General features: G+C 51.4%; 9 protein-coding genes across 9 annotated transcripts; 7 read left to right on the top strand and 2 right to left on the bottom strand.

Annotated features, from left to right (window-relative positions):
- Positions 1–20: 20 nt before the first annotated feature.
- TrAFT101_007567 (uncharacterized protein) lies at positions 21–203 on the top strand (the record flags this gene model as incomplete). Its single annotated transcript, XM_066128086.1, has 1 exon — positions 21–203. One exon carries the CDS (start codon positions 21–23, stop codon positions 201–203), a length of 183 nt encoding a protein of 60 aa, XP_065984202.1.
- Positions 204–371: 168 nt separating this feature from the next.
- TrAFT101_007566 (uncharacterized protein) lies at positions 372–861 on the top strand (the record flags this gene model as incomplete). The annotated part of the gene is made up of 2 exons (XM_066128085.1): positions 372–390; positions 602–861. 2 exons carry the CDS (start codon positions 372–374, stop codon positions 859–861), a joined length of 279 nt encoding a protein of 92 aa, XP_065984201.1.
- Positions 862–1476: 615 nt separating this feature from the next.
- On the top strand, positions 1477–2266 carry TrAFT101_007565 (uncharacterized protein; the record flags this gene model as incomplete). Its single annotated transcript, XM_066128084.1, has 4 exons — positions 1477–1509; positions 1888–1968; positions 2052–2158; positions 2260–2266. 4 exons carry the CDS (start codon positions 1477–1479, stop codon positions 2264–2266), a joined length of 228 nt encoding a protein of 75 aa, XP_065984200.1.
- Positions 2267–3449: 1183 nt separating this feature from the next.
- Positions 3450–8416, top strand: TrAFT101_007564 (uncharacterized protein). The gene has a single exon (XM_024910682.2). It carries the CDS (start codon positions 3496–3498, stop codon positions 6244–6246), a length of 2751 nt encoding a protein of 916 aa, XP_024759335.1. The 5' UTR covers positions 3450–3495; the 3' UTR covers positions 6247–8416.
- TrAFT101_007563 (uncharacterized protein) lies at positions 6484–7023 on the bottom strand (the record flags this gene model as incomplete). The annotated part of the gene is made up of 1 exon (XM_024906076.2): positions 6484–7023. Exon 1 carries the CDS (start codon positions 6793–6795, stop codon positions 6484–6486), a length of 312 nt encoding a protein of 103 aa, XP_024759336.1. The 5' UTR covers positions 6796–7023.
- Positions 8417–9687: 1271 nt separating the features above from the next.
- TrAFT101_007562 (uncharacterized protein) lies at positions 9688–10477 on the bottom strand (the record flags this gene model as incomplete). Its single annotated transcript, XM_066128083.1, has 2 exons — positions 9688–10305; positions 10432–10477. The coding sequence occupies 2 exons, from the start codon at positions 10475–10477 to the stop codon at positions 10172–10174; spliced, it is 180 nt and encodes a 59-aa protein (XP_065984199.1). The 3' UTR covers positions 9688–10171.
- A 294-nt stretch (positions 10478–10771) lies between these two features.
- Positions 10772–11113, top strand: TrAFT101_007561 (uncharacterized protein; the record flags this gene model as incomplete). The annotated part of the gene is made up of 1 exon (XM_066128082.1): positions 10772–11113. One exon carries the CDS (start codon positions 10772–10774, stop codon positions 11111–11113), a length of 342 nt encoding a protein of 113 aa, XP_065984198.1.
- A 977-nt stretch (positions 11114–12090) lies between these two features.
- On the top strand, positions 12091–13553 carry TrAFT101_007560 (uncharacterized protein; the record flags this gene model as incomplete). The annotated part of the gene is made up of 4 exons (XM_066128081.1): positions 12091–12202; positions 12311–12649; positions 12759–13002; positions 13064–13553. 4 exons carry the CDS (start codon positions 12091–12093, stop codon positions 13551–13553), a joined length of 1185 nt encoding a protein of 394 aa, XP_065984197.1.
- A 1543-nt stretch (positions 13554–15096) lies between these two features.
- Positions 15097–17422, top strand: TrAFT101_007559 (uncharacterized protein). Its single transcript, XM_024902653.2, has 2 exons — positions 15097–15828; positions 15901–17422. The coding sequence occupies exons 1-2, from the start codon at positions 15557–15559 to the stop codon at positions 17273–17275; spliced, it is 1647 nt and encodes a 548-aa protein (XP_024759340.1). The 5' UTR covers positions 15097–15556; the 3' UTR covers positions 17276–17422.
- The last annotated feature ends 1656 nt before the right edge of the window (positions 17423–19078 follow it).

Genomic DNA, 19078 nt, shown 5'->3' with positions numbered 1-19078 from the left:
GAATCGCCACGAGAGCAGCAATGGCCAGGGTAGATCACCCGCGGGTGCCAACTCCGTCGGTATACTGCACCTGGACGACTACGTACGGCATTGGGGATGATGCTTCTGTGCGAGCCGCACTACTGGTGCTGGGGGACCATGATGATTTTTTGAAGACGGCTCATACCAGACCCAGCAAGCGGTCCGGAAAGTGGGACAATTGACGGACTTATATCCAGCATTCCAAATCGCTGGTTTCTGCTCCGTACGGAGCAACCCAGTCCAACTCAAGTTGCGCGGCTTGGTTACTTACCGTAACTAGCCCTGCACCAGATATGCCGAGACAATAGAACGAAAAGAGCGAGAGGTCGCGATAATTGGTGCCGAATGGGATGAAAGATCGCGGCTTAGGTAGTATCTTGTCCATCAGTCTTTGCCACACCTATGGCTAGTTGAATAGTTTCAACCTGCTTGTTTCTTTTCTTTTTACTTTCCAACCCTCTTTCTACCATTTTTGTTCTTCCACCACCCCTGATACCCCTCCCTCCTTTTTCTTTTCAACCAGAAAAAAAAAAAAAAAACAGGCATGCTGCCAAGCTAACCGTATATTACCTGGGCCTAGTGTACGAATCACGCTCTAACCGCTCAGCAATAACCATTAGAAAGAGCGATTGCTCGCCCCTCTCGTTGCTCTTGCAGGTAGGGCTAGATGAGTCTTTTCCAAGCATATTGGGGGCCGTGTACTCGCCAGTGGAGAACAACGTTCCGAGTGGGGTGCGACGTCGTCGTGAGCAGAACGTGTGTGGCTTCACGCTAAACAAGAGGTCTGAAGCAAGCTTGGGAGGCAACCGCAGTGCTCTTTCCGAGAAAGCATTTGATTAACCTTGACAAGGGTGAGCTCGTCAAGGGGCAGGGAGGCAAGCGGCACACACATGTTTTGGAAATATGAGAGCATCATATATCATGGATCGCCACACCAACGTACAATACTGCAACTATACAAGTATAGTACAACTTAGAAGCTATGCTACTCGGAGACAAAAAGACGCGAGTAGCGAACGCCAGATGAGAGTGCGTACGGAAGAGCCACTGGGGGGTTCCGCAATCAAGGCCAGTAGCAGGCATCTCAACGCAACATTAAATTTTACTTGGCGTTCCGGGGCTCTAGCTCTGTCCTAGGATACTGGACCTTTGGGTCACTCTGTTTGATGGGGGCGAGACCCCTGACGACACAACCAGGTCAGGGATGCACAATCAGGCACTACGGCTGTCGCTGGCCTGTCGCGCGACTGGGGCATTCACTCGTCGCTGGTTTCGAACTAGAGCGCGAACCACGAGCCACGAGCCGCGAACTGTGAGTGTGCGACGACTTGTATTAGCAATACGACTAGCAGCACTATCAGCGTATCCTACTACCAATACGCACTCGCGCGTGGTCCTGCACGGGACAACACACACCCGTCTCATCCCTGCATCCACTGCTACACAGCAGCCATCATGGGCATCGGAGGCACTTTTGGGCGAAATCCGGTACGTACCTCCTCTCTGCCTGCACACGATAGCTGCCTACCACCAGGTATACTACTACCACTAACCTATACTCGTATAAGTATACACAAACAGCCCACTGAGGCTTGGGACGGCGGTACCCACCAGCAGCCAAGAAGTGATGATGGGCCACTCCCGGGCCCGAGAATGCTGACATCTCCGGCCGAAAGTGCCCCGAGACTTGTCCCGAAAAGCGGATGAGTAGGTATAGGCAGGTCCGGCGCTCCGAACGAGAGCGAGGCTGTATCACGCATAGCTCGTGTTTCTTACGCTACTAGCGTGAGGAGAAGCAGCAAGCTTACCTCGCATATCTCGCATTGATACATAGTTACGTGCTGTCACAACTTGGAGGCGCTGTAGGTCTGGCAGCGATCGCAGCAAGGAAGCTCGCCAGCGCCTCTTTTCTTTGACCTTCTTTGTTTTTTTTCCCGCATTGCCAGGGTAAGCAATACACTTCTTACTTTCATTTATTTTCTTGCTTTTTCTACCCTTTCTGAACAATGACTCACTAATAGGCTGGATAGTTAAAGTCTTGGCATTTAGTCGGCTATGGCCAAACTGCTGTTGGTCGGCTCTCGATTGCCGAACTTTGCGCTCCCTATCCCTTTCTCTTGCCATCTCAACATCCTATGTATGTATTAATCAGCTTACAGGCATCATTGTTGCGAATGCCGTGTTTGCTATGTCATGGCCCATCTCATCTGATCTTTTTGGATGGATGCTGCGTACTAGTGCGTGAGCTACAAGCGTACTCTTCCATGGGTGCAGACAAGCATCATTCATAACCAGAGGCTGAGCAGATGGTTAAACTGCTAAATTGCTGAGGGAGCAAGGGGCCTTGGCATAACTCAAGTTAACGTACCATATGAAGATGGCTAATTCTTTATTGATTCGGCTAACTGGTGAGCTGTTCTCCCGCCGTGGGGATGTCTTTATCTTCAACTGTGGCACGCTCCCCTTTGCACATCTCCATTTAGTTGTCAGCCCCCTTTCCTGCTGTATTGCTGTATTGCATAGATACCTGTTCATTCTCCTCCGTGCCTCAACATCATTTTCCATATATCATTAACACGCGATTTTTTTTTTTTTCTTTTCTTTTCTTTTTTTTTTTAAACAAAAAAAGCTAAACTCGTATACAACAAGTAGGCCGACAATGACAATGTGTGCCTACCTGGGCATTGACATGTGCACCCACGGCTTACTTAACTCGTAGTGGCTGACCTAGGTTCCCGGTTGTCAGTTGGGGGGGTGGCAGACAAAGACGCACCGCCAATCTGCTGCGTCTACTCTCCTCCGTTGGGATGCGTCGCTTAGCGCAGTTAAGCGCTGCATGTCGCTTACTGCAGCGGGACTGAGCCGCTGTCCGAGGCTTGGAGGGGCCCCATAGCTTAAAGAAATATGGCCTGATTTTAGCCGAGTCTTGGTTGCGTCTGGTCGCGTTTCGGGCAAGCTACCTTGTGGTGCTCGTATCTGGGGCCATTTGCTCCGTACCTCCGTCACCCGAACTCCGTGGCCCGTCCCTTAGATGGACAAAGGTACACTGGACGGGGCCATGCGCTGATCAGCCAACCACAGGCCGCGCATCCACCCCCCGCAGCATCACCACGTCTTGCTTTGTTTATTGTGATATTTTTCTACCTCTTCCACCCCACTCGCCTATTTACGACGGCCAAGACAAGCCCGAGAAGCAGCCTCGCCCTCGGGCAAAGACGGTCCATTTCACAGCCTGCTTGTTTTTTCTGTTTGCTGCCCAGGAAGTCCTCCGAGTGATGGCCGGCACGGGTTTGGCGGCAAATCTGAGCCTTGTCTGCTGACTCCGCCCGCAAGTTCCAGGCCGCGCAGCAAAGCACCGCATTGGCTGACAACAGATCCAGCAACTAACTGTGTGCCTGTGCCTGTGCCTGGGCCTGTCTGTGCCTGTTCTTGAGCCTGTTCTTGAGCCTGGGGTTTTCATGGTGTCGATCAATCATGGCCACTACCACGGCCGCTAGAGTCCGCACTCGGAAAGAGAACATCTTTCGCTCTGTCTTCCCACCTGATTCCTCGCAGCCGGCTTCTCTGGCTTCAGCCGTTGGTGTAGCCGGTGAGCCAATCCCGAGCTCGTACGGGCCAGCGCCAGCATCGACGTCGTCATCGTCATCGTCATCATCATCGTTGCGTCCAAAAAGGCACGCTGCCAGCCATAGCTCAGGCAGTGCTCACGGCTCTGCAGCCGTCACTGGTCGACGAACGCGTGGCAACCATTCTACGCAACAGGTTTCCGCTACTTCTGTTGCTACTGATGCTCCTGGCGTGAGCGACCAGTTACGGTGGGACCATGCCTGGCATGTAGTCACCTCACGCATTCAACTGCCTACCTCTGTGGCCGTCGAGGATTCCTTCGGTGCCCCTGCCCCTGAATCGCAGGATCTCGATGTCACTTTCTACGATTCCGTATCCCTCGTCTTGGATCCTACTGCTACTGTGCCACAAGCTACTCATGTTGAGGACATCTTGTTATGGCATTCTCGACAAGCCCGTCAGCACTTCCTCCATCAGGTGCTCCCTCTGCTTGCCGCATGTACCTCGAGCCATCAGGGGGGCCATTCTCAGGTTCTCCGCAGCATCATAGGCACCCTTGAGGCCGCGCATAGGCAGTATCTTTTCGGCCTGACGCTCATCATTAGGGGTTTCCGCGATGACACTTCTGCTTCAGAGGCAGCCATGGCCAAGTTCAAGAGAGACATGCACGCGATTGTTGGCAACTCATGGACTCCCGAGCTAATCACTGTGCTTCGTAGTGTTCTCCATCATAATTTGCGCATAATACTTGGCTCTGGAAGTCGCGGCAGCGGCCTTGGGCCGGGATGGAGCCGGGGAGCCAATGTTCCCAAGGCACGTGGTGAACTTTTCGCCCTCCTTGAATCCTTGCAAAACGTTGGATTGGGCGGTGACAAGTTTCAAGTTCTCTTTGCTGAAATAATGGATGCCTGCATGCAAGACTTCATCAGGGATTCCTATAGCAAGGTTTGGAAGGTGTCTGATGGTCGGCGTAATGCCCGGGCAATAACCGGCCCCCTTTGCCTGAATCATCTGCGCGAATGGGTTGAAAATCACTATAGTCGACTGGCGGTGGAAGTCCTTGGCCGTCTTGGTAGCCAAGTGGCCTGGAACGATGTAGAGCGGTGGAGAGACGTAGCCATCGGACGGCTCGCCACACTGCGGATGCATGAGCTCTTTGACATTGTCCTACACTGGCCGGATAGTAAAGGTGGTCTCGATGACTTGGCAGCCTCGGTGACTACGCCCCAACGCCGTCTTCATCTCACTGATGCTTTTTCGGCCTCTCTCCAGGCAAGACTATTACACCCCGGCCGCTCCACACTCGATATTTTGCAAACCTACATCTCCATGATCCGGACATTCCATGCTCTAGATCACTCCAAAGTCCTGCTTGATAGAGTTGTGCCTGCGCTGAAACTATGCTTGTGGAATAGAGACGATGCCATTCGCATTGTTGTCACTGGATTGCTAGCTAATCCAAATAGTGCAAATCCTGATGAGAACAAGGGGAAGCTGGTGGAGCTTGCCATCATTCTCAATGAAACGTCACAACAGCACCAAGGCCGCCCTGACGACGAAGATCTTGACTGGAATGACATGACTTGGGTCCCGGACCCCGTGGATGCAGGCGTCAACTACAAGCGGCCCAAGAACGAGGACATAATAGGCACGTTGATAAGCGCTCTCGGCTTACAGGATGTCTTCATCAAAGAGTTCCAGGCCATTGTTGCGGAGCGGCTGCTCTCCAAGCAGGCTAGCTTTCAACAAGAGATCAAGGTCCTCGGCCTGCTAAAGAAGCGGTTTGGAGAGGCAGCTCTGCAGAACTGCGATGTGATGATACGTGACATTGTGGATTCCAAGCGCGTCGATACAGTCCTTCGGCGAAACTTGAAGAACGATGGTGAATTAGAGGCAAACTCACTCTCATACCATTCAAAGATTTTATCTCGTCTCTTTTGGCCTAGTTTGCCCAAAGATCCGTTTACCGTTCCCGTACCGGTCGTGGAAGTCCAAAAGAAGTACGAAAAGGGCTTTGAGCAACTCAAGTCTTCGCGAAAGCTTAATTGGTTGGACCACTTGGGGTCTGCAACGGTTAAGCTAGACTTTGATGATAGATTCATCGAGTTGGACTGCAAGACACACGAGGCGGCCGTCATTTACGAGTTTCATAACGATGACGACAGTTCCGGCGCGGCCGGCCCGGTCCAGCGGACCTTTAATGAACTATGGGAGAAGCTCATGATTGATGAAGATCTTCTGGAGAGCGCTCTCAAGTTCTGGGTGGCCCAGCGAGTCCTACACGATGTCGGAAACAAGACGTACGTGGTGCTAGAGTCGCCTGCTGAGAGCGAGCAGAAAGATGATGACCTGATGGAGGATGAAGATGGTCTGGACGTCGAGATGTATATCAACGAACAACCATCACCAAAGAAATCGAAGGGCATGGATACAAAGGAGAGGGAGCAGAGGATCATCTACTGGCAATTCATCGTCGGCATGTTGACCAACTCGAGCCCAGCAATGCCCCTTGGACAGATCGCCATGATGATGAAAATGCTCATTGCCGATGGCTGCCCATGGAGTAACGAAGAACTACAAGAGTTTCTCGGCAAGAAGATTGCAGAGGGCGAACTGGAGCTTGTGGGAGGAAAATATCGACTGCCAAAAAAAGTCTGAACTTTTTATTTTCCACCCCCCTCCCCCCTTTTTTTTTTTTTTTTTTTTTTTTTTTTTTTTTTTTTTGCGCAGCCTTGGAGAGAGGGCGACAAGCAAGATGCAGCTTCACGCACATCTAAGCAATTTAAAAAAAAAATTGGTGCAAGTATATGGCACAAAAGGCATTGCTTTCGAAGATTTCTAGCTGAGTTGTCACCTAAGTCACTTTTAACAGTCGAATCACTAGAACAACTAAATTCACTCGAAATTGAAAGCGACAAGCATACGATGATATACGAAATACATATTCTCTTCTTCCTCTTCTTCTTCCTTTTTATCCCCGAAGAGGAGATAACGCGAACAAGTCGCGCCAACAAAGAGTCTTGGCCGCTGGATATAGGGAGAGAGAGAGAGAAAGAAATAAATACAGAGAAAAGGGCTAAGGCAAGCTGCTGCAGTCATGCTGCAACGTTTGCTGTGTGATAGAGGTGGCGAAATGCGGTTGGGTTTCGCTACGGGTTTTGGTACCAGAAGCAAAAAAGCCAAGCGATGTGACAAGGCCATGTGCATCAAGGGGGACGACGGCCATTCTCCACAGCGACAATCTGCCCAGTGCAAAATATTCCCGACGGAAGGTGCGATTGCAGCTTGATTGATTCATGGGCTTAGGTGATGCAACATCATGGGGAGGGAAGACAGCATCCGCTTAGCATACAACATACTGGCGAGTCCTCTCGCTAGATAACTAAGGAATGGCTCACGTCAAGCATGGCGCCGCTGCCCAATCACTAATTCAACGGCCAACCTTGCATGTGCATTTGTCTATGCTAGGGGCGTTTTCAGTCAATGTTCGGCGGATTAGCCAATCGCTAGTGTCGTGGCGACAATCAATGAATACGGGGTGCGACTTGGATTGGAGCGGTCTCAAGAATAGCATACGGCGCGAGCCTTTTCACTAGCGAAAATAAAGCAAAGAAGAGGCTTTTGAGCAGCCTGCAGTTTAATCTACTCTATCATGCCTTGTCCTGGTAAGGAGTGAAACGGGTGAGAGGGGTATGTCCATATCTAGCTCTGGCCAGAGATTTCTTTCAGATACGAGGCTGCCTACGGCTCATAAATATCTTTGATACGCAGGTTAGTAAAAAGCCGTAGATAATAACGGAGTATATTCGCCAGAATACATCTTAGTTAAAACGTGCATCAAGAGAATTATTTGTCAATTTATGAAAAAAAGCCACTTGGAAAAAATTGGCCAGCGACCGTGATTTGGGCAAATATTGATGCAAGGGTGGGAAGAGCAGAAAAATCAACTATTAGCGCAGAAGCCGCCTGTCGACGACCAGTGCAGCAACGGCGGGGATCTTGTGATTCAAAGGTTCCAGTTTCGGGGTTGGACAAAGACAGGGTTCGGAATACAAACGCAGCCGAGAGAGAAAAAAGAAGTCGATCAACGGAAGGCTCGAGTCTTCTTTCTATCTCTCTCTCTCTTTCTTTTTTTCTTTTCTTTTCTTTTTTTTTTTTTTTTTTGGCCCATCCCCTCCTCCCCTTATCCTTCCTGTCCCGCCCTTGCAAAAATTAGCCGCAGTAGTGAAGGTAGCATCCGTGAACTTCAACAGCTGAGACACGATGGTACGGCATCAAGGAAGCAGAACCTAGTGAGGTAGGGGCGCCGGACAAGGTGGGTGACAGGTCAGACGGCCGGCCGCATACAAAGAGAATGGTCAAAGTCGACGAGCCAGCCATACATGGAGACAGCACAGTGGATGGCTGCCGTGACGGAGCGTCGCTGCTTTGCTTTGCTTAGGTCCAGCATGTTGGGTTGGTCGCCATAATTCTATGTGGTTAATGTTCCCACGTTCCTATGTAGCTAATGTTCCCACGTTCCGATGTGATGAATGTGTTTGCCGGTGCAAAAAGACCGCGAGGAATGCTACTCGGCTTTATGTACTATGGACCAAGCAGGAGAGGGGCCGGTTTCGGGATGGTGTTGAGTGAGCCAGGCCTTCATATGGTCGCGTAATCACTAGATGGTAGATTCGCAATGCATTAGGCGAAAGAGCTACTCACTCTTTGGCTGTTGTTAGCCAGCGAGGGGCACGGTTTTTGAAGAGCTGATGCGCCTACGCAAACATGGCGTAGCCCCTCATTCACCACAAAGCATCATCCCTACAACATAATACCCCTCACGGCCGTAACGGAGACCCCATCCCCAGCGGCTGCATAGACAATAGCGCGTATGCTTGGGCGAGGGAGGAAACAAAAGCTCTCGAAATCTCCATGCGAAGAGAAAGAGAAAAAAAAAAAAGAAAAAAAAAAAAAAGAGTTACCAAGTATGCGGTAGCTACGGTGGTATTAGTAGTATAGAAGCCCAATAAAAGGAACAAGATATACCTAGATGCTGTGGCATGGCCGAATCAGGAAGGTCTCCGGAGACTCGGACAGCACCGCCGGCGCTGGCCCGATAGTTGACTCCGGTGGGGTGCGGTCGACATATCAGCAGTCCCAAGTATCGACTCAAGGATAGAGCATATTATTCTCCATAAGGGCTTGATAATGGCTTGAAAATTGCCTCGTCAATACGACGTCTGCTGAGTTTGAACCCAGGCCCGCCACCAGATGAGAGTAAGAGGCGAGAACAGTGCGACACATGCAATATTGGGGGCCCCAATCACGAGGCCCGAAGCTGACCAGGTCAAAGCCGAGGACCATTTTTATCGTTTCGAGCTGATTGATCGACCGTCCCTGTCTGGCTGCCACCATTTCCCGCCGTCCCTTTGGGCAAAGATGCTACTCATGTGACGGTTGCGGCTTGGGCTGACGGCCCCGATGCATTTCCTGGCTCCCCTTGTGCTTGCTTCGTTAGCACATATTGACTGCAGAGAAGTCGACTGGTTGATTCGTGCCGCTACTGCTTTGGATGGCCTGAAGCCTGGGCCCACGACCAGCACGTCAGGCAATGGGATGCAGCTTATCAGGTGAGAAGCCCAACCTGCCCTTTTGTTCTTCCATCGGGCTAGGCGTTGGTTTCAAAAGCCTCCTCAGACTTTCGGCTTTGGCTTCCCTCCCATGGCTGGTATGATTTTATTGATCCACAGCAGTTGCATTTCTGTGCCCCGCGCCGCCATGTACGTATACATGCAAATGGCCGTATTTGTCGCCCAGGCGTCTTCGCACGCACGGGCTCGGCATGTATTGCCCACTTGCAACCTAACTAGTCTCTCGCGAGATGAATGAGGTGTCTTATGGCTGCTAGCACGGAGTACGTGCGACGACACAGTACATGGAGGCTAAGCAAGCAGGTCTGCCAATAACAGCAATGTCCGCCGTGGAGATTGTTGGCGGTCCAAGGACGAAAATTCCTGCCAGCATGCGACTCGTAGCGTGTATGCGGGTGCGTGCCTCGAGGAGCTTTGCGTGCCCCCAGCAGAGGGCGGCTCATCCGACGCTGCGCCGATGATTTGGCCATGCGCCTGCTTGTTCGACAGACGATGGCCGGCGGAGGCTGGAGACTTGAGACTTGGAGCGCCCTGAGGACGACGCAGACGAGCCCGACTTGGCTGGGGAGCTCCAGAGCTGGTGACGATTTGATTTGATGACCAGTCCGTACCATGGCATGCCTTGGCTCGGCTCTACGATTGCTTGATTGATGGATGACCTGAGGTGGGTGTCCTCTTAATATTCTTCTCTTGTCATCACGCGTGCTTGCCGACTTCTCTTCCTTCCTCCATCCCCTCTTCTTTCTCTTCTTTCTATTCTCGCCATTTGTCGTGGCTCTCGCCTAGGCCTGTTGCTCTTGCCTGCGCTTGTGCAATTTACCTGGCTCTTGCCTGTGCTCTCTTACTTCCTGTTCTTGCTCCTGCTCCTGCGCCTGCCTTTTCTCTACCTTGCCCTTACCTCTTGCCCTTGCTTTTTGTACTTCTGCTCCTTCTTCCGCCGCCGCCCCTTCTTATCCAACCTCCAACCTCTCGCCCTTCCTCCGCACGTCCACGTCGGCTAGCTCCCTTACACCTTCTCTCCTCTCTTTGAGGCCATCATCGGTCTGGTCCTCGTCTTCGTCATCGGCGCTGTCGGCCAACGCTTCTTGCCACCGAGTCAGCCGCCCTCTATCTTGGCCGAGGCCCAAACAGAGACGTTACTGTAGCCCTTGGCGAGGCCTGCCAAGTACCCGCTACCTGGGAAGCTAGAAGCTACTATAACTTTACCTACCTAGGGTGCGCCTCTTGGCCATCTTAACCCCTGCGAAGCGGGCCATCTTCTGTGACAGCAAAACAGCTTCAAACTAGCTTTATACAATTCAGCCGAGGTCTGACGCTGCTAATAGTGGCTTTCTACACTGAAAGTCTGAATTGAAAGTCTCATACGAATTGATTAAAAATCGAAGGGCAAAGACGCATTGCAGACAGCCCGAGACGCCCGGGCTTCGTTTGAAACCCAGACGTGGGAAGCAGAGCTACTGTAGCTACCTAGCTCCCACGCTTTAGCGCATCTAAAGCCAAAATTGGCCCAAACGCAAATCCCCCAAAAAAGGTTCCGCAATCGCCGGTGGATGAATGCAAAGGAAGCGCCAAACCAAAAGCTCCATCGCATCCAACTGAGGCTATTTACGCTGCGCTACATATACCTATCCTTCTCCCCCTCTATCGAAGACGGAAGGGCGGTCTCGACCTGCAGTTTCGTTGTCTTGGAAACCTTGGCTTACATCGCCTCTGGAGCCGTCCTCTTTACGCCTCCTCACTGCCTACGTCTGGTTAGGCAGCTGATCACATCTTGTCCAGCCTGGCTTCTACCCCAACACCCGCCTACCCTACAGCTTCCCCAAGGCTCTACTATAGAAGTCACGCTAAAGCGTGAATGGGTTGCTACCGCCATTCTGAAGATTTATTCATGAGCCTCAGACTTGTGGCCTGGGGCTCTGGCTACAGTCGACCTTGGATCCACCCCCCTGGGTGATCGAGGTGATTGACGACTGCATCAGGTACTTCCCTACATCCGGCTTTTATACTTGTTCACATTTTCGCTTTTCTTTTCTTTTTTTTTTTTTCTTTTCTTTGCTTTTTTTTTAAGGACAACACTGTTATTGTTTTATTGCTATCTCGCGGTGATCGGATCGCTGTCACCAACCACTCTCGTTTCTTATCTTTACGGCCGCTGAGGAAACAACTTCTCACTGTCTTCCCAGTGGAGGGCATCTTGTTATATTTAATATCCAGCGAAAAGCTTTCAGACGATCGTGCCACTTCGGTGGTTAGCAATTTTGAGAGCTGCGCATCGAAACCAGGCTGTCTGCAGCCTGTGATGGACCCTACCAACAACAGACCGCTTCACCCAAGGAGGCCGTACCATCCGGAGCCCATTCCTGGACCGCCGGTGCCAAATTGGATGCCCCGCGAACTCGAGCATCCACAAGTGCCGCAAGCATATTCGTTGCAAAATAATGCTCCCCGACCTCTGGCTTACCACTCACCAGGTCGAGCTGGTACGAACTTCGACTCCTATCAAATGAGCTTCACTGGTGGGCCTTTGTTGCCAAATCCCACACCTCAGGCTTATACTCTGCCACACCCTCACGGCGGGGGATATTTTCCTCGTCAAGGCCATTGGGCTCCTCACTCAATGCCAGCTCCCATCCCACCGAACCATGCTGGCATGATGAACATGTCAGGCGGGCTCAGGTATGAGCCACCGCCGATACTGCCAGCCGTAGGATCGGGCTATCCGCCGCAACCCCCCGAAAGTGAGCCAGGGATAGGACTGCATAATAATATAGGGTTCGAAACAAATACACAACCTCAGAATAGGTATATGCAACAGCCCCCAATTATGCCAATCTCCTACGCCGTCGCTCCGCAACCACCGCTCCAAACAATGCCAAATCCTCAACCGATGGCTTCTATCCCACAACCTCGCCGGTTTGGGTATGCTGGTTCGCCTGTGTCTTCTCGTGTATCACGAGCGCCAATTTCCTCCTCGCCTTCGCGTAAGTGATGTGTAATATGTTTTCTCCTTTTCCGTAGCCATCACCGTAGCCATCACAACCAAAGTCGTAACCGTGGCGTTCGCTTCCTCAATGCTAACATTGTGCTAGATGCAACACTGGCTATCTACCAAGAGCTGGCGGGGCTGGCGGGGCCGTCACCACATCGAAGATCGGTTCATTCTAGAGCAAGGCGGTCGTCGTTGAATACGCGTCTAACGGCATCAGACTTGAGTAGGGATACCGATGAAGGGGGCGGCCATAACAGCAATGATCACCGGCCAGAACCGATAAATAATCGAATGGGCCAGGAACCTGCGGCCGCTGTTGAGAACATTCCTGCTCGTCCGATACAGATAGCTCGCAGCGCAGAGAAGAATTCGCCTACAAGGATTGCTCTGCGGTTCTTGCAAAGCGTCAAAATCGAAGACCTGGCTGAGAAAGATAGGAGTAAGTAGGCTGCGAAGACGATCATTTCTCTCCCCAATCCCAGACCCTCTCGCGTGGTATTTGCGTCATGAAATTGGAATTGAGACAAATGGCTAACATAGATATATAGCTTGCGTCATATGCTACAACGACTTCGGCGTAGAAACCCCCGAGGGTATCAAGGAGTCGCCTCTACGACTACCAAAGTGCAAACATGTCTTTGGGGACAAGTGCATTAAAAGATGGTTTGAGGAGTCTGACAGCTGTCCCTATTGTCGCGACAAACTTCCAACACACTTTCACCCCGGATTCGAAGCCAGTAGAACCAATGCCTTTTTGACTATAATGAGAGCCCGAGCTCAGCTTCCTCCAGGGTCAGATTATCCCGGTCCCCTCATGATTCAAGCCGGAATTTCGACTAACTCTTTCTCATAGATCGTCAGAAGAGTTTTACTTGAGACTCATGAGTTCTACTATGCGTGAGGAAGAGGAAGTTGGTGAAACTCCAGATGTTATTCTACTCGAATCGCCGTTGTACCGCAGTGGTGACTCGGATTCCTCTACTGCCGATGGTGAGGGCACAACATCAGCCTCATCGAGTACATCAGCCTCCTCGAGTGCATCAACCTCACCAGTTCGAATCCCTCCGCGAGATCTGTCGAGATCCACCCAGTGGTCATCTCGTGCAGCTCAACAGCGAGGTGCTCAAGAAAGAGGATATCGAAGACAGAGAGTTTCCCGAAATAATCTGTCACCTCTCCAAGCTCTGCAGTCTGATGGCCAGACTCAATCGAGCGCAACGATCCCAGGCGCAAACACTAGAGAGGATGAAAGCAGCCAGAGCCCGACAGATGCCGGACATCAGGTAGCCGAAGCATCAATAGCACCAGCAATCACAGCGCAAAATAGAAATCGACCTTGGTGAAGAAGATTCGGCTCGGAAAGGACATTAGTCGTGTTTATCCTTTTTTCTGCCGCTTAACGTTGATATATACGCGGCTTATGGGGATTGATGCCCCGTTGTCCTTCACCAAATTATCTTGTTCTGCTTGCTTCCCTTTACTTCTGGAGTTTTGGATATTCGTCCGTTTTGGTACAATTTCTGAGGGTTTGACTAATTTCCATGACAACGGGCCGCAATAATTGGGTTTTTGTATACATTTGTGTATTTCCGAATTTCCAAGACTGCGATTCGGCATAGACGAGGACATGACTTTTCTTTCTTTTCTTTCTCCTGGTCTACCATTACATAGCGAGGGCGCATTTAGCGGGCGTATTAGAGTATAGCGAATCAAGTTCTGTGCATTTATCCGTCAAGCTTGATATACATGTAACGGCCGCTTTGTGTCTCTCGTGGCCAGTGATAAATAATTCCAACAATTACGGGAGATAGATAGCAGTAGTATTACCTGCCTAGTTGCTAAGACAATAGTATCGTCAATTGTACTTCGCGCAAAGCAATATGCGCTAAACTGCAATGTATTTCTTGTTGCCTATTCGAGCAGTGCTGGTTTCACTTAGCGAGGCGCTATTAGCAGCGCCTTGTTAGTAGTGCGCAGTAGCACCAGCGGACAATTGGGGCATTTCCATTCGAGCTGAGCTGGAGCTGAGGTTGCTTTGCAGGCAGGCCATTTGCGTTTTCGGTGTCCGCATTCATGCTGCTTTCGCCAGAGACAAGGACGGAGCCGGAGAGCAGCGAATTATGGCGGAATGCCGGTCGGGGTCACGATGAAGACCGACCGATGCTGCTTCGGAGTTGGGGGAGCGCCACCACTCAGTGGGCAGCAATTAACATTTGCAGCGCATACTTGAGCAAAGACTAGAGCTATGAACGTACGTGTTATGGAGCAGAAACTCCATGTCCGTCGCATTACGTATGTACAGTATAATATGACGTCCACGAGCTTCATACTTCAGTTTACCTCACAGCGAATCTGCCATGTACATTCAGAATATGATGAATACGGAGCAGTGCGCAGGTTGGCAGGCTAAGCTTCTGAACCCGGTCTGACACGCTGGACCACCTTTTTGGCTTCTCCGTTTTAACGACGCACACACGACTACCTAGCACAGTGCTGTAGCTGGTAGCTGAGCTGAGCACGCAAGTAAACAGGGAACAAGGAACCAGGAGAAGCGGTGCCGTAATCCCGGTTGTCGAGAGTTGAATGCGTCCCACTAAATCGATAGCAAGTTTTTTGGTGGAAGCTAAGCTGGAGTTTGCGGATTCCGATGCCCCGTTAGGGGCATTACGGACACGGCATTCGTGGATCTAAAGAAACAAAGGGGGGATTAAAGGAATCTAGGAGTGAGAAGAGAAAGGGAGCCAGCCAACCAAGAGCGAGGGTGGAGAGGTTTCCATCTAGCCCAGCGCTGCGGTTTGATCGTTGATTCTTTTTTTGATTTTTTTTCTGACTTGTGATAATGGCTGGATTACTAAAATTGGGTTTTGAGAAGAAGAAGAAGAAAAGGCACCCCCCAACCGTTTTTATTGATAAATAGCCCGGCACGCAAATCCCGGCAAGGTCGGCGGCGCGTTCCAACGCCCTTTATGTTTACTTTTTTTGGTGAAGGTTTTCCATGAAGTCGGTCCAACAAGGGCACAATTAAAACTGTTTCCACTTATTTTTCTTTAAATCGTGTGACTCTCCGCGAAAGAGTTCAATGCGGGTTGGGCCTATTTTTCCCCGAAACCTTGAGTGATTCTTCGTAATTCCATCCTCCCAGAGTTTTCTGGAAGGGAAAGGGGCTCTTTTCGTTGTCGTTTTTCTTTTTTTATCTACTTCACAACCACTACTGCTGGTACTCTGTTTGTGGCTAGTCCTCTAATAATAGGGAGCTTGGCAGGCGAACGGGGACATACATGCGTGGGAGGGAGAACGCCTCGCGCACTAACTAGGAGTTCGTCAGAACAGACGGTAGGTTAAGGCCATGGCGCTCAAGCTATTGACGACTGTGGCCCTTGTTGGTGGCGCTGGATGGACTTATATAACGCGAGAAGCGTGGTCCCGAGGGCCATTCATTAAGGCTGCCACAGGGATATGGCTCGCGGAGCTGTTTCTATACGCCATCTACGAGCTATTTCTATATCCAAAGTTCTTTTCGCCATTGAGACATGTGCCTACGGCCCCGGGAGGGCATTGGCTGTTGGGGCATGGCAAGCAAGTCATGGCTGCGAAGCCTGGCGCGCCGTTGAGAGAATGGTAGGCTGATCCTATATCAAACGTACCCTTGTTGCTGATGGCTGACGAGCTGGTTACGCTGGGGGGGTAAAGGGTGACGACTGTTCCCAACGAAGGCCTTATACGGTACTACTGGCTCTTCAATCGAGAGCGTCTGATCGTCACCTCGCCTAAAGCCTTGGGAGAGGTGCTTGTCACAAACAACTACGCTTTCAGAAAGCCCGAGAACGTGAGGTCATTGCTCGGCCGCCTCCTGGGCTATGGATTGCTTCTCGCAGAAGGAGATGAGCACAGGCACCAGCGGCGCAATTTGATGCCCGCCTTTGCGTTCCGCCATATCAAGGAGCTATATCCTCTCTTTTGGGACAAGGCGCGTGAGTCTGTTCAGGCCATGATGAAAGAATGTGGCCAGGAGGGCCAGACGGAAATGGAGGTCAGCGAATGGGCGTCGAGGGTGACTCTCGACATCATTGGTGTTGCCGGCCTGGGCAAGGACTTTAACTCAATCCAGGACGAGAACAGTGACCTTGTTCAGACGTACGGGTACCTGTTCAAGCCGAGACCGCCGGCGAAGTTCTTGATCGTCTTGGCAACCCTGGTGCCATCCTGGCTGATCTATCGGCTTCCGTTGAAGCGCAACCGACTGGTCAACGAAGCTGCCAGGAAAATCAGAGCCATGTGCCGGGATGTCATCCGAGAGAAGAAGGAGAAGATGATTGCAAACAAGGAGCGCACAGACGTGGATATTCTCTCCGTGGCGATAGAGAGCGGGCAGTTCTCGGACGACAACCTGGTCGACCAGCTCATGACGTTTTTGGCAGCCGGCCACGAGACGACATCTACAGCGCTGACCTGGGCCATCTACTTCCTCTGCTGCTTCCCCGAGATACAGACCCGGCTACGCGACGAGATTCGCGAGAGGCTGCCCTCCACGGACAACGCCGGCGCCAAGCTCACGAGCCAGGACATTGATCGCATGCCGTACCTCCACGCAGTGTGCAGCGAGGTGCTGCGATTCTTCAGCCCCGTCCCGGTTACCATCCGCGAGGCTTCGTACGACACCACGATTCAAAACGTGCCCGTCCGAGAGGGCACCCGCATCGTCCTGGCCCCTTCCGCCGTCAACGTGGATCCGAAGCTCTGGGGAGCGGACGCCCTAGAGTTCAATCCGGAGCGGTGGATTTCCAAGAACAAGGATTCCGAGGAGAGCAACAAGCGGGCGGCGAGCGGCGGCGCGGACAGCAACTACTCCTTTATGACGTTCCTCCACGGGCCGCGGAGCTGCATCGGCCTGACCTTTGCGACGGGGGAGTTTGCGTGTCTGTTGGCGGCGTGGATTGGGCGGTTCGAGTTTGAGCTGGTAAATAAGGACGAGCTGGATATGGATAAGATGGATATCAAGGGGAATGTGACGGCGAGGCCGGCGAAGGGTCTGCATGTGAAGGCGAGGGCGGTGCCGGGATACTGAGTGAGAGAAGGAGAGAAGAGGCTGGTGCAGGTGGGCCTTTAATCAATACCTATGTACAGAAACCTTTTTTGTTTTTTTTTCCCCTTCTTTTCTACAAACTCTTGTAATAGTAGTGCAGTGTATAACATTGATGAGTTTGGACGCCTCGTATTTCAATATGACGAATTTATCGTGCAAGGTGGCATTGATGGCTGGGGGTGTTCATAAGGTTTGTGATACCGTAATCTCCTTGCTCATCGCTTTAAAGTTGGTTATAAGACGCGTTTCACGATCATACCTTTTGGTACCTGCGTTTGTTGTCTTTCGCAGGCCTTTTTATATAGAATATATCGTAGCCACACAAGCATACAATGCTTAAATGAATCAATGGGCTTGTGGCGTTGGAACGACAGCGGTTGTGAAAACTATATTATTACATGCAAGTACCTACTACCTAGGCATGCGTAGTGCTCGCTAGATATGTACAGAGTACTTGCAGATGGGACGACATGCCGTCACGCCAGAAGGATTCAGCACTGCCGCCAAATGGCGATCGGCATTTTCCTGCCTAAGATCTTGATGGCGTGCAGGATGCAGTGCGTGCTTGGGGGAAGATCATTGAGCTGGCCTTGACGGCCAGGCATGTATACCGGAGGTTTGGCCAAAAAGAGGCGCCATCGGTCTAGAAGCGCTGCAGGGCAGACTTCTTCTTCTGTCTCTGCCTCCCCTTGCTTTGAGTGCAAGTGAGGGGCTTTTCACGGCTCGACTGCTGGAGACATTGTCTCACGATGGGTACAATGGATGTGAAGGGGGGGGGGGTGGGAGGAGAGCGAATGAGTGAGCTGGTTCAAGAGAGGCATATGCCATGTATCCCCGTGTAGGCCACCAGACATAAAATAGGTAGGTACTATTGCTATATCAAATTGTCAAAATGTAATATTACACATGCACCAGCTATGGATACGTTGTGATCAATTGTAAGTCATCCATCTCTATCTTCTAGCTGGCACCTATTAGATGACATTGAATTTGGGTTGCGATGCAGGGTAAGTTCCGAGCTTCTGCTCTTCTCCATCCGGGTAGCTGTTCTAGCTGTAGCACTTTTTTTGTCCACGTTTTAGGAGGTCCCGATATGGAGAGACACAGCACCGCACCGCAGTGCCAACTGGCAGAAAAGCGGGGTTGCAAAATCAAGCCAGAAACACACGTAGTGGCGGTCTGGTGTCGGATTTGCGAAGCATTATTGGCAGCTCTGGCCGTCTTTGGTCAGACAGGGTGAGACATTTGCACCTGCAACGCCTGAGGCTACGACTGCTAGTAGGGGGAGCCAGCACACAGCTTACCTGATACGAGTCGCACTCCACCAGGCAAATCAAGGGACCTTGCCGGATTGATCCAGAGCCTCAGCAGCATTAACACGCTTAATATGAGCGACCCCACCAGTGCGCAATGCACGTACCATAGGAAGCACAAGCAAGCATGTGCAAGCTTGTCCCATTTTCTACAGCACAAGAGAGCAAGCTTGCACTAGGCAGTGCCTGTCGATTACTATTTCTTTTTTTTCTGGCATTGGAGCTTTGTAGAGAAGGGGGAATGCGGAATGAGCAAGACGGCAGCGTCTAGATGCTCTGGCTACAGCTTAGACCGCCCGAAACGCAGCTTTCCGCATGTTCCTAAGCTGCGCTACCCCAGCTCGCTCGCGTCCTGCCGAGCTACAGCCTCTTCAGATCTCGATACCATCGCCAAACCAACCTGCCCCCTTTTTTATGTCTGGCTGAGTTCCTGTGATCGCATCCTGGTCCGACTTTGCCAGCTGAAGCACGC

The sequence above is a fragment of the Trichoderma asperellum genome, chromosome 4 (assembly GCF_020647865.1).
Source record: "Trichoderma asperellum chromosome 4, complete sequence".
NCBI classification, from domain to species: Eukaryota; Fungi; Ascomycota; class Sordariomycetes; order Hypocreales; family Hypocreaceae; genus Trichoderma; species Trichoderma asperellum.
Note: the sequence above shows the minus strand (reverse complement) of the source record. Positions and strands in the feature narration are given on the sequence as shown.